At 36.2% G+C, this 13803-nt stretch overlaps 1 protein-coding gene across 1 annotated transcript; it reads left to right on the top strand.

Annotated features, from left to right (window-relative positions):
- The first annotated feature begins 2801 nt into the window (after nt 1–2801).
- Nucleotides 2802–11699, top strand: NMUR2 (neuromedin U receptor 2). The gene is given in 5 exon segments (XM_039335723.1): nt 2802–3417; nt 3420–3469; nt 5547–5628; nt 6259–6384; nt 11590–11699. Coding segments are annotated over 5 exon segments (984 nt in total).
- The last annotated feature ends 2104 nt before the right edge of the window (nt 11700–13803 follow it).

Here is a 13803-nt window from a genome sequence, read left to right as displayed (position 1 = left end):
AAAAAAATTAGATGAACCCTTTTTCTGCAGCTATAAACCTGTTAAACGCAAAAGATACAGATATAATTGGCAGAAAGAGTGCACTTTTATCTCATTTTCTTATCTTAAAGACTTACTTTTTATGCCTTACTTGATATGTCCCTTCAACTGATAAGATTTTTAGGGTTTTAAAAATTCCCAGTTCAGCCCCTTTTCTCTGTTAACACAAAATTATGTAGTTCTCATTTGAACCACTCTCGACTGCATAATGAAGGACCATGCATTTTAGATAAGTATTTCTCAACCTTGGCAATTTTACAATATGGGGACCTCGTCATATCATATCATGCCAGCTAAGGAATTCTGGGAGTTGAAGTCCACATATCTTAAAATTGTCAAGGTTGAGAAACACTGCTATAAAGCTGTAGACAAACTTAAGTAATATGCTTCCTATTACTATGTTATTTCCTAAATAGTTTTATTTCCTTTCATTTAAGTGCTAGCCATTTTATAGTACATAAAAATGGTACTCCTAATTTTAGTTTCTCTTTGTATTATTTCTGATATACAAAATCACTGTTATCAAACAGAAACTTGATGGTGGACCTGAGTCTGTCTCATAATTACGCTCAGAGATGCTAGAACTGTCCAATGTCACCTAGTGAGCTTCATCGCTCAACTTTGATTTTTGAAACATTGTGAGAAACTTTATTCAACACTGGCTCTAGATATTCTTGCTGTCAATTTATTGAAAATAGAGAGTTCATGCTATCTGACTCACAACTTTGATACTCTAATTCCTAAGATATCAACTGCTTTCTGTTAACAAGATATTGGACACATATACAGGGTGTTCCAAAAGTCCATGCTCATAAGTCAATAACAATATGTTTTATTAATTAACATTTTTCCCATAGGAATGTTGCTGAACTTAGAAATGATCAAAGGTTGTGGCTGAAGGAAGTTGCCTTGCAACATTGCCTTCTCTGATTATTGTTGTGGAATAGGGACCTGCAGCTTAGGATAGCCAAAGAATGAGTAAAAGGACACTTCACTAATTAAAATATATGCAGGTCGCCAGAGCCAAATGGATTACAGCCCAGAAATCTGAAAGAACTGACAGAGGTAATTATAGAACTGCTAACTAATCTTGGAGAATTCCTGGAGAACTGGTGATGTCCCAGAAGGCTGGACAGGAGCCAATTTTTTAACATTCAAAAAAAGGAGGAAAAGAAAGAATTTGAGAAACTGCTGTCAACGCTGCAAATATTGTATATTCTTGCTTTTGACAATATGTAGAATTGTCTGGTAATTATGGGGTTAATACAGAGCAGAAGGGGGGTTGGGGGTAAAGCTCGGGAAAGTAAGAGGAAGAAAACATTTGACCTTCACACTAATTGGATAATGTGAGATATGACGGCTAATTTAGGGAGGGAACATGCTGAAAATTTAACTGCTCAGAGGAAGAGAACTTAGATCCTAGCATCCCTCCGTTGTACCTGTGCTGACATTTTGTAACAATAAAAGACTTTTAGGAAAATCAATGCCTGGAAGTTCTTTGGAATGTTTCATTAGCCGGAACCATAACAACTGCAACTTGATGTCTCTATCAGTCAAGTTTTGAGCAAATCATTAAATGGTATTGGTGAGTAAGTAAGCAAAGAAAGTATAGATTTTTTTCACACACAACCTTATATCCTTTTTTAAAAAAAAATCAGATTTATTAAATCTCAAACAGATAAACACAAAAGAGAAAAAGAGAAAAATAGGATGGGGAGGGATCAGAAAGGGAAAAAAGTTAAAGGGCGGACTGACTTCAGAATTTCTTCAGTACATGTATATATAGTACTATACCACAGAAGTTCCCAACTTCCAGTGCATGGACCAGCACAGGGTCCCGGCATGCCAGAAACTGGGCCATGCAAACAAGCAAAGCCCCATCTAAGGGATGCAGCCATCATGCAAAACCACGACCCCTCTGGTCTGTGGAAAAAACTCTCTCCACGTAACTGGTCCCTGGTGCCCAAAAAGTTGGGGGCTGCTGCTATACCATATACATTCCCAATTTGACATATAATATATGAAGTGCAGCACCAGCCAATCCACGTCTCTCTCAGATTATCTTAATAGATGATCTCTATCTGGTTGTCTTTATTGCTGTTGCTTGTTCAGAATATAATGCTAAGTATTCAGGTCACTAAGGGCTAAATGGCTACATGTTGCAAGCTTTATTTTTAGATTTTTTTGTGGCTACAGCTTTTAGTTCAGAAAAAATGAATCATAGAAGAACTTTAGTTAGCCTTTAGTCTGTATTTCTCCCCTTCTGGGATTATTATTCACAAACTGAGGATTTTGTTGGTGGTTTTATATCAAAGATTCAGATTTTAAGTTTCATTCCTTAGTTTTACCTCTTGTTCAAGATATGTTTCTTTCAGTAAAGATGATGTGAATAGACAAGACAGTCTTGATCAACATATAATTTGATTTATACAGGTAGCCAATGGGTATCTGTGAAAGAAGGAGCTTACTCTTGAAAAGACTCTTCAAAGAAAATAATTATAAAAACAAAAATAAATGTACTGAGACACATCCACAAACACTCTTGGTTGTCTGAAGCTTGCAGACTGAAAGGAGATTCTCCAGTTGTGTTTGTCTCCATCTTTCCTGCTCTCCCCTTCCTTCATTTCTATTTTTTTAACACTGAGAATCTCAAGCCAACAACTCTTGGGTAATGTAAATAAAACTGGAACCATGAAAGAGATTTTTCTACCCACAGCTCCTACAATGGATTGTATACAAATATATCTCAATACGTTCACAGGATGGAAGAAACAGAACCACTAAGAAAATATTTTAATAGCTCCGAAGACTATCTTCTTTTTCTATATGGACCAAAAAGCAGCCACCTGTCCTTGTCTATGACTTGGATTTATGCTCTGATCTTCATAGTTGGTGTGTCTGGCAACCTTTTAGTGTGCCTGGTGATTCTCAAGCACAGGAATTTGAAAACATCCACTAATTACTATCTCTTTAGCCTTGCAATTTCAGACCTGCTGGTGTTACTCTATGGGATGCCTTTGAAAGTTTATGAAATGTGAAGCAACTACCCTTTCTTATTCAGATTAGTAGGCTGCTACTTTAAAACAGCTTTTTTTGAGACTGTGTGCTTTGTTTCTATCCTGATTGTAAGCATGGTTAGCATAGAGAGATATATGGCAGTTCTTCACTCCTTCCAAGCCAGCCTGAAAAATACCCAGCAGCGAACTCTGAGAATCATCCTTATCCTATGGCTTCTCTCAGTCCTCTTCTCTCTTCCCAATACCAGCATCCATTGCATTGTGTTACAGTATTTTCCAAATCACACAGAGGTCCCTGGTTCTGTAATCTGTGCTGTGGTCAAGTCCATGTGGATCTACAACTGGATCATCCGGTTAACTTCTCTCTTCCAATGAGTGCCATCAGTGTGCTCTACTGCCTGATGGGGAGGAAAGTGAGTTCTTGACTAACTATGTCCTGCTTTTCTCTACTTTAGTTAATATATAATGCTGCACCTCATTTGACATTGTTACAACCTATACTTCATGTATCTTTGCAGTTTATATGGAAATGCATAATGGTTAAGGAAATATCACCGTATAGAAGTGAATTGCTTATAAAAAAAGCCCTTTTCACATTATTAAAGAAACCAGCTGTCAACACTATTTGTAACATAATTTCAGCTGAATTTAATTCTAACACCTTTACCATGATGTCATTTTATCCAAAGTTCTACTTTCTTTATTACTGTGTAAGATCAACAAGTCAGATTTCTGGCTTTCAAAGTCAGTCTTGAATCCCCGCACACACACACACACACACACTGTTCCAATTTTTTTCACAGGATTTTTTAAGGAATAATGTCTATATGTAAGATTCCAGAATTAACCTATGTGCTCCTAATTAAAATCAGAATGAAACCTGTTCATAAAAGCCCTGCATTATTGCCAAGTATATATTATAGCACAACAATAAACAGATATAACAGAACAGAAAACAGATACTGTTTAAACAGGTGGGAAAAAAGATGCACGAATAAAAATAATTACTGGGCTGCATTCTAGATAATAAAGTTTCTAAGCTTCAACAAAACAAGGATAAAATATTAAGCACAAATAAATGCCTGCTTTTTATGTTTTGCTAATTGCCACAGAATGAAATAATGATGATGATGGTGATGATGATGATGGAACAGATCTTGGAGGTCATCTAGTCCAACCCCTGCTCAGGCAGGAAACCCTATACCATTTCAGACAAATGGCTGTCCAGTCTCTTCATAAAAACTTCCAGTGTTGGAGCATTAACAGCTTCTGGAGGCAGGTTGTTCCACTGATTAATTGTTCTAACTGTCAACTATACTATACTTGTGCATTTGGTTTTTCTTGCCTAAATGTAGAACCTTACTTTTTTCACCATTGAATTTCATTTTGTTAGATAGTGCCCAATGTTCAAGTCTGTCCAGATTCTTCTGTATCATAAGCCTATCCTCTGGAGTGTTGGCTATTCCTGCCAGCTTGGTGTCGTCTGCAAATTTGATGACTTTCCCATCTATCCCCTCATCCAAATCATTGATGAAGATGTTGAAGAGCATTGGGCCCAGAACAGAGCCCTGGCGCACCCCACTACACACTTCAATTGTTATTCTCTTGTTTAAGTAGTAGAAAAAAAATGGCCAATAAGTTTACTTTTTGTCCGATATAATTTTGGAACTGTATCTAGATGCTTAGCAGAGAAAATAATCTGAGCAGCATTGTGATTACTTAGTTTCTGAAAAATGCAACTTAAGTTCACCTGATATGTTTAAAAAAGCAAATTAAAGGTCAAGAAAAAATAAGGAAAATTCACTTGGAGCAAACAAATCATATTATAGCATTTTTCCAGCATGTGATTGGTGTGAATGGTAGAATCAGTTTTCTCTTTCAAGAAAAATACAGATCAATTCCACAATTAGCTGGAGGTCAGGATGTAGCCCCCTCAGACTGGGCATTGCCCATTTTTCTTCCACCTGTTCCCTTCCCAAGGCTTTTCTTCATTTCTTTAGGTCCCAAGCAAGAAAATGTAAAACATTTGCCTAAGGGACTTCTCTATATGTGTTTGTGAGGGGAAAAAAGGGAGGGACTCCTCAGAATTTTGGAGTTATTTCACTAGAATCTGATTCTGCACAATGGCATATAATAAAACCTTGAAAAATATACCAGAAGAAATAGTGTTTTTTTATCTATTGTACTATTATCCTCTGTTGCATTTGCTGTGTTATCTCAAGTGCTCAAATGACTTCAGTTCTATTATGTGATCTATTCTTACAATGCTACAAGGGAGGATAATTTTACCTAAGTGACTTTGCTTTACTTATTAAAGTAGGTAGGATGGGTAGTTACTTATCTCCAACAGATTGCATTGATCAACAACTTTAGAAAAAGTAGTCACAATATGAGCACATCTGATGGCAAGATTGGTTGATTGAACTGATTTTCAGTTCAATTCAGTTCAGATCAATTCCTTTACTTTTTCTTACTTTTTCTTCCTATTAGTTGAGAAGAGACAGATCCTTGGAAGCAAAAGAATTTCAGACAAATTCAGACAAATGCAGAAAATCTATCACAAAGATGCTGTGTGAGTACCAAAATGGTGCTTTCATATTATTGATATATTATTAAGCAGGTTAAGTCTAGAATAATATATATTTTAGAAGACCATTATATATCATCTAAATAGGCATCAGGGTCCAGCTTGTTATCCATTATGGAAGATTTCAGAAAGGAAAGAAAGAAGAATGGATATAGCAATGTTTAGAGTATCCGCTGTCTTAGAAGTCATTATTGTTCTAATTCCAGATAAAAGACTTTGTTCTGGAGAACTGCTTTATTGAGCAGGAGGACAAATATAAGTCAATAAATTTTCATTCATTGGGGCCAGAAAAACCCTGATGCAATCTTATTTCTCCTTCTAAGAAGTAACACTTTCATGGTACAACCACATTTGTACCTTGGGTAGGAGGGGGAAAGAGAGAAGTCAAGAAAGGAAGAACAGTTTCCAAGAAATTCTTTCCATTTCCCCTTCGCTGTCCCAAATCTGGATAAACAAAATAAAAACAATTTTATCTATTTTAATATAAAAAGATGTAGTAAATAAATTTCTAGACCTCACCTAGGTTTTGATGAGTTGGGAAGACATCTGGATTGTTTATATCCTTGGGGTTTAATACATCAAACCAAGAAATGATTCACCTTACTCTGCTATCAGTTGTCCTAGTAATCATTTTTGGGGTGTGTTGGGCCCCATTCTGCACAGATCATCTTTTCTACAGCTTTGTTGCAACCTGGACAGAACCTCTTGCAAATATTTTCAACATAATCCATGTGATTTCAGGTAATATTTCATCTTGGATATATTATTGACTCTAAATATTTTCTCAGACTGAACAGGAAATAGGACTCTGCAATTTTAAGATGTGTAGACACCAAATAAATTAGGCTGATCCAGCCCATAAGGAAGAAAGTTCAATGAATATTACCTGTTCTTCCTTCCAATAAAAGTACAACAAGAAGAAATTAAATAATTAAAAATGTGCTGTTCTTTAGAACATCCACAGTCAGAAGCCTAAACTGCTCTACGTTGACCTAACAACAGAGCTGGATCTATCATAAGTAAATATATTAGAAAGAAAAAAGGTTATTGTTTTATTCTACTATCGTTCCTTCATAGTCTGGCATACAGTAAAATTATATTTGAATAAATTGATAATTCAATTTGAAAACACATCATTCAAGAAGCTACTGCCAGGAAGAATCATTCAGTGTTCCAGTTACATCCCTGTCTGGTCTGTAAGGCCTTTGAGAGAATTATTCATGCTGGGGGTCACCTTGTGTTTGAGTAATTGAAATGTCATGCACCTGGGGGTTCCCTTGAACAATTGAAACTGCAATTGGCCCAAAATGCAATGGCTGAACTGAGCAGTTATGGGAAGATCCCATTGTGTTCATGTAACACATCTACTTTGGGAGATGCAGTGGTAGGCTTTGAGTTCAATTATGGCATAGGGTCTGATTACTAGTGCAGCGTCTGTTTTCCATAGTGGTGTGCACCAGGTCCCATCTATTAAGAAATGCCACCTAATGGAACCCAGGATGCAAACCTTTCCTTTGTCATGTGGAATGAGATTCATACAATCCCAACCCTGATCTGACTTAGTTGAGCCCTTAAGATCTTATTCCAAGCTTTGGGTTAGAAGGGTGATAGACCCTTGCGGGCTCTAGTTTGTGAGTTGTCACCTGTTTTTTCTGGCCTTTTTTTTTAATATTGTATGGTATATTTTATAGCATTCTAATTTATATTTTACATTTTGTACACCAGAGTTGCAATGAAGTTAGGCAACTTATAAATTAAATAAAATTGAATTCAAATTTAAATTATATGAAAGGGGGATAGCAATCTTTAAACAAAGAAAGATACACCAATTAGAGTAGTTTTTTTCCCCAAAAATAATTTGTTATATCCTGGAGGAACCAAGATAAGTATACCAATCATCAATAATCTATATTCTAATCTACAATTTGTAATCTGTAATTTATTTTCTATTAATCTATTATTTTCTTCCACTCAATTCTTAGAGACTGCCTGGACAAGTCCCTGCAGTTTTATTGACAAGGTTTTTCAGAAGTGATTTCCATTAGCTACTTCCTAGGATTGAAAGAGAGTGATTGAGAGTGATTGATCCAAGGTTACCCAGCTGATTTTGTGCCTAAAGTGGAACTCAAGGTCTCCCAGTTTCTAGCTTCATGTCTTAACATGACACCAAACTGGCTCTCTAATCCCTATTTCTATTTCTATCTCTTTCCCACTTGTTAAATGTTACACTGGCATTTTTTAATCCAACCAGGATAGAGCTGAAAGGGACCTTGCAGGTCATCTAGTCCAACCCCCTACTCAAGCAGGAGACCCTATACCATTTCAGACAGATGGCTGTCCAGTCTTTTCTTAAAAACCTCGAGTGATAAAACCCCTATAACTTCTGAAGGCAATCTGTTCCTCTGGTTAATTGTTCTCACTGTTAGGGAGTTTCTCCTTAATTCCAGGTCACTTCTCTCTTTGATTAGTTTCCATCTATTGTTTCCTGTCTTGCCTTCTGGTGCTTTGGAAAATAGGTTGACTCCCTCTTCTTTGTGGTAGCCCCTCAGATATTGGTACACTATTATCATGCCATCTGTCATGGTTCCAACAGATGAAACCCTTCAAAAGAACTTCGAGGCATTGTTTTCCTTAAAGAATCTTTTATTCGGGAAACAAAGTACTACATAGTTGAACCCAAAAACTAAATTCCCCTCCGCTGGATACACAGTAACAAAGTACAATTCCCAGCCCCAATAAACAGTCATAAAGCACATTGCCCAATTAGCTTGAAGTGCAGGCTTTCTCCCCAGCTCTCCAGCCTGCCAAAATGTTATCAGCTCTGGACCCAGTTTGTCCTTGGTTTCCCATGGCAGAGTTATTACTATTATGACTAACTGAACTCTCATCCCAATCCCCCCTCCAAACACCAACTAATTCTAAAAGCATAGAGAAAATGGCTGCATTCTCATCTGTTGTCAAAGCAAGAACATCCAATGTTAGCAGCGTTGACACCATTCCCTAGTCCTTCTTTTCATTAAACTAGACATACTCAATTCCTGTAACTGTTCTTCATGTTTTTGTCTCCAGGCTTTAATCATCTTAGTTGTTCTTCTTTGCACTTTTTCCAAGGTCTCAACACTTTTTCTTGTAATTTGGTGACCAAAACTCAATGCAATATTCCAGGTGTGGTTTTACTAAGGATTTATAAAGTGGTACTAATACTTTATGTGATTTTTATTCTGTCTCTGTTTATACAACCAAGGATTGTACTCATTTTTGGCTGCTACTGCATACTTCTGGCTCATGTTTAAGTGATTGTCCAGTAGGACTCAACATTTTTGAGCAAGGTTTTACCTAATTTGTAGTTCTACCTTTGGTTTTTCCTGCCTAGTATAAAACCTTGCTTTTCTTCACATTAAATTTCATGTTATTGGATAGGGCCATTGTTCAAGTCTGTCAAGATCTTTTTGGATCCTGAACTATTAGTATCATCTGCAAATTTGATGAGTTACCTTCCTATTCCCTCATCTAAGTCATTTATGAAGATATTGAAGAGTACTGGGCCTAAGGCAGAATCTTGTGATACCCTACATGTAGATGTAATACCATTAAGGACTTACTTATTGAGTATGGTTTGTCAGCCATACTGTTATTATTTATGTTATTTTCTGATGTTAGCCATAATTACCTCACTGTTATTCTTTATAAAGTAAAGACAACCATCCTAAGGAAATCTCAACTGTGATGATGTAATTCAGCACTGTAAAACAGATTTTTCCAGACAAATTTTAATCTTTATAAGCCATTATTAAAACATGCAATCCTTTCCCCAAATATCACTGAAAACAATTGTAACATTAGCATGATTATTATATACTGCAGTCCAAACCAAGAACTCACAGTAATACTCAAAGTAAAATATCTAACCATGGAAGTAATGGATCTTGGCAGATTGTTTACCTGCTCTTTCATCAACAGTCTCAACAACCTCTCCAACTTCAAGGGTTATAGGCAAGTAGTAGTCAAGAATCTAGTCTTACTTGTAATCTAGTTCTTTCCAGCTTGGAGAACCATCTCTCTCCTTTGCCTGGACAATAAATTGTATCAAGGTCAGGCAGCACAGAATGATGGGGAAGTATGTTTGTTCAGATGCCTTATGTCAGTACTCCCACCACTTTCTTCTCTTTCTTCCCTATCTAGGCATCTCTAGTGTATAGCCTTCCACTCACAGAAGTCTGAGCAACAGCCATAATGTTAGAAAATTGGGTATTTGAAATCCATGTGTCTTATATAATCCTAGAATGTAAGATTAGAATTTACATTAAATATCAACTAGTCCAAGTTCTTGGCTAATGTGGAATCCAAAAACTGCAGCATCTAACTTCTGTATAAACATTTCCAACAAAGTATCTATGGAGATTTTCAATCATCCAGCTCCCAAAGGTGCTTTTCAAAAGGCAACTGGACTTTCTTGGTTTTTTCCTTGCAAAACATTTCACTTTTCATCCAAGAAGTTTCTACAGTTCTGAAAAATTGAAGAAGCTGAAGAAGCTTTTTGGATGAGAATTGAAACATTTTCAAAGAAAAAAAATGAAAAAGTCCAGCTGCCGTTTGAAAAGCACCTTTGGAATTTCCCCCAAAAATCCATCACCTTTCCAAACCAACAGATTTATTATTGAACAGCGCTTGTCATTAGGAACTTGTTCCTGTTGTTTCTTGATCTACTCTTTGTTGATGTAGCCTATTGTGTAGCCGCTGCATCATATTCACATTCAACTTGTGATCCATCAAGACTCCCAGATCTTTTTGTATGTGCTACTTCCTAGTATGAGATGCAAAACATGTTCAAGGAAAAACAAAGAAAGTCCAGTTGCCTTTTGAAAAAGCACCTTTGAGAGAGTATCAGTTTCATTTCTAACATGAGGCAGTAAGACTTGATGCAATATTCTAATTGCAACTGACAAATGCAGAATGCAGAGGACTGATTATTTTTCTTGATCTACTCTTTGTTGATGCAGCTTATTGTGTAGCAGCTGCATCATATTCACATTCAACTTGTGATCCATCAAGACTCCCAGGTCTTTTTGTATGTGCTACTTCCTACTATAGTTCAACTCCTGGTTTCTCTTTTTTCCTCATTTTGAAGATAGGATCAGCATTTGCTCTTCCCCAATATTGTATCACTATCTCTGTTGTCTGTGTTCTCAAAATCAGTGAACGGGTCCAATAAAACATTGCAACAAAACACCTTGCAAATACAACCATTAAATGTTTCTATCCTTCCCTTTTCTTCCACCCTTTGGGAACTTTTTTCACCAAAATTGGGACTATCCCATATGAGAATAAATCTGCCAGTTAAAAGTGGAAAGGAAATGGAGAGAAAAAATCTGTAGATGGGCAAGCATCTGGTAAAAAGAGAACACTCCTACACAAGTTCTTTACAGCAGTATGCAGTGGTTTATAGATCTTATATCCCAAAATGGAAATTTCCAGCTGTCATGTAGTACTTTAGCCTGAATGTTATCATGTTATTGTAATGATTTTATGAATGGTTGTAGTTTCGCCCAACTTTGACAATTTCCAGGTGTGTGGATGTCAATTCCAGGAATTCTATAGCCGTGCTAGCTGTAGAGTTATGGGATTCCACATGTATGGAAATTGCCAAGGTTGGGAAATGGGTATAGATGTTCCTTGCAGCTGGGAGCACTTCTTGTTAAAATTTTGATCTCAGAGAAGAGTTAATCTAGTTGAAGTAACATTTTTGAATCAGTAGAAACTATGTTTTAGAAAGATATGATCACATATAGCTAACCATATGTTTATCAACTGGTTAAACTGAGATAAGCATCCTAAAACATTTATAATTTTCTATTTTTCTCTCCCTGATATTTTTTCAAATTGCTGTTGATTTTACCTGTTGTTTTCATCTCTCTCTCATTCCCTCACTCATTAACTCTCCTGTAGGTGTTTTCTTCTATTTGAGTTCTGCTGTGAATCCCATAATCTATCATGTGCTCTCCTGGTGTTTTAGGATGGCTTTTTTAATTGTCATCTCTCCTCAGTGCAAATATTGACACCCAAACCATCCCTCAAGCCATCCCACATCCTGGCAAATTATTGTCATACTGGGAGAACACAACAAAGCAGGATACACTGAAGAGTGAAGCCACCCAAGTATGCATCAATCTTCCTTCTGAATTCTCACCTGTCTAATAGCCGATGACAACAGTATCTGTGAAAGAGTCTCTTCTTGTGAGATGGGCAGCCATATACATGTGATAAATAAACAAATTAAATGTACTGCCAAACAGTTATTGATCCATAAGAACCAAATAGAAACAATGCTTTTGACACTAAGAGATTCCAAGTATAATTCATTTGTTGAAATAAACTCCAAATGTTATGCAAGATAAAATATGATGCAATATTGATAAATTATTTTCATAATATGATTATCTATTTCAATCCAATGATTAAAAATAAAGCAGAAGCTTAAAACGTAAAATACTAAACTGTTTTGATTAGCAATAAAATATCCATATACAGTAATAAGTATTAATAAGAACTAGTTAGCTTCCTCTACTGAGGAAAAGCCCAAGCAGTGAGGTAACTTTTAAAGTATGGCATATTGGAAGATTCATGAACTATAAAAGGTAAATTATTCTAAATTGTTTTGAGTCATTTAAACATTTTTCCACATGCCGAAGAAACTGGTCATTGATTTCTTGTTCTCTGGAATTTGCTTATATGATAAAAGCAGACAAAATGAACAAAGCGCATTTGTTCTCTATTATGTTGTGTGCCTCAAACCTAGCCCAATGTTTTTCCATGCAAATTTTTCAAGAGAAAAAGAAAAATAACAAAAGCTACATGCACTTACCCTTATTTAACAAAATGTTATTTTCTAAAAGCCTGGTAATGCTACACAATGGATCATTTTCTTTTATTCTGTAAAGCATGCCTACTGTTGAAAGCAGGTAAATAAAGTACATTAGCTTAAAAGGGGAAAAAAAGAACAAAATGGCCCATGATCTGGCATAATGTCGTGATATGTGTCTGTCTGTTTTTATATTGTAAATACAAAAGATGCTTGTTTCTACTGTTGTTTCAGAACAGTGAGCGGTGGTGCAACATGTACTACTTTAGAAGATTATGGCATTTTGGATCAAAAGAAATTCATGACAAATTTCTTTTGCTACCTCTCGTTGTCTATGGAGATTCTCAGGTATCCAGGTCATACTTGTCCCAAAGATGCTTTTTCATGAGGCAACTGGACTTTCTTTTTTTTTTTGAAGACATTTCGCTTCTCATCCAAGAAGCTTATTCAACTCTGACTGTATGGTGGGGATGATTCAGTCAGAGCTGAAGAAGCTTCTTGGGTGAGAAGGGAAATATCTTCAAAGAAAAACAAGAAAGTCAATTTGTCTCATGAAAAAGCATCTTTGGGACTAGCTATGTCACTGAAGAGGAACCTATGTGGTGCTTCCTTCAAGAGTTAACAGACTTATTATGGACAAAGATGTCTTTATTGTTCTGAGCAGGCATCCTTTAATATCACTGTGAGAGCCTGGGCACTGTTATAGGTTCTTGCTACCTTATGAAACTGAAAAACAAGATCTCCGTATTTTGTTTGCTTTAGTTTTTAGAATGCTAGTTACTTTTTTATTTTTATTTTTTACATTTTTCCGAAGTCTTTCTACTGCTGCTGGTATTGTTCCTTTGTTCTTTATTCATCAGACTTGTCCACTGATATAAGTATAGTGATCCCTGAGACAAATAGCAGCACTATTTCCATTGCTGGAAACTGATCCCTATCACTCTGCACCTAAGGAAACTGCAATACATGAATCCATTCCTTAGCAACTTCTTATGTGTCTTTGCTATTTCTAATTCTTTATCATTTCCCATGCTGAACTCCAGATCAAGTTAACTGTACATAGATTTCATATCTGTTAAAGATAGAAGGGGCACTTGTAAAACTCTATCCCAGTCAGTAGATAATGAGGGCCTTAGACTATGTTAAGAAGCTTGCAGAAAAAAAGAAAGAAATGGATTCCACTCTATTTGCCTTTATGCCGTGCTTCCAATCAATGGACTTTCTCCTTTTGTACATCCCTAAAAGTCATGCAATCAGAAGACTGATCCCATTTACTTCAACAGCATGCAACTGCTTCAATT

The sequence above is a fragment of the Crotalus tigris genome, unplaced genomic scaffold (assembly GCF_016545835.1).
Source record: "Crotalus tigris isolate CLP2741 ecotype Arizona unplaced genomic scaffold, ASM1654583v1 scf7180000017658.5313226, whole genome shotgun sequence".
In the NCBI taxonomy this organism is placed as follows: Eukaryota; Metazoa; Chordata; class Lepidosauria; order Squamata; family Viperidae; genus Crotalus; species Crotalus tigris.
This window is presented reverse-complemented; position numbering and strand designations above follow the sequence as displayed.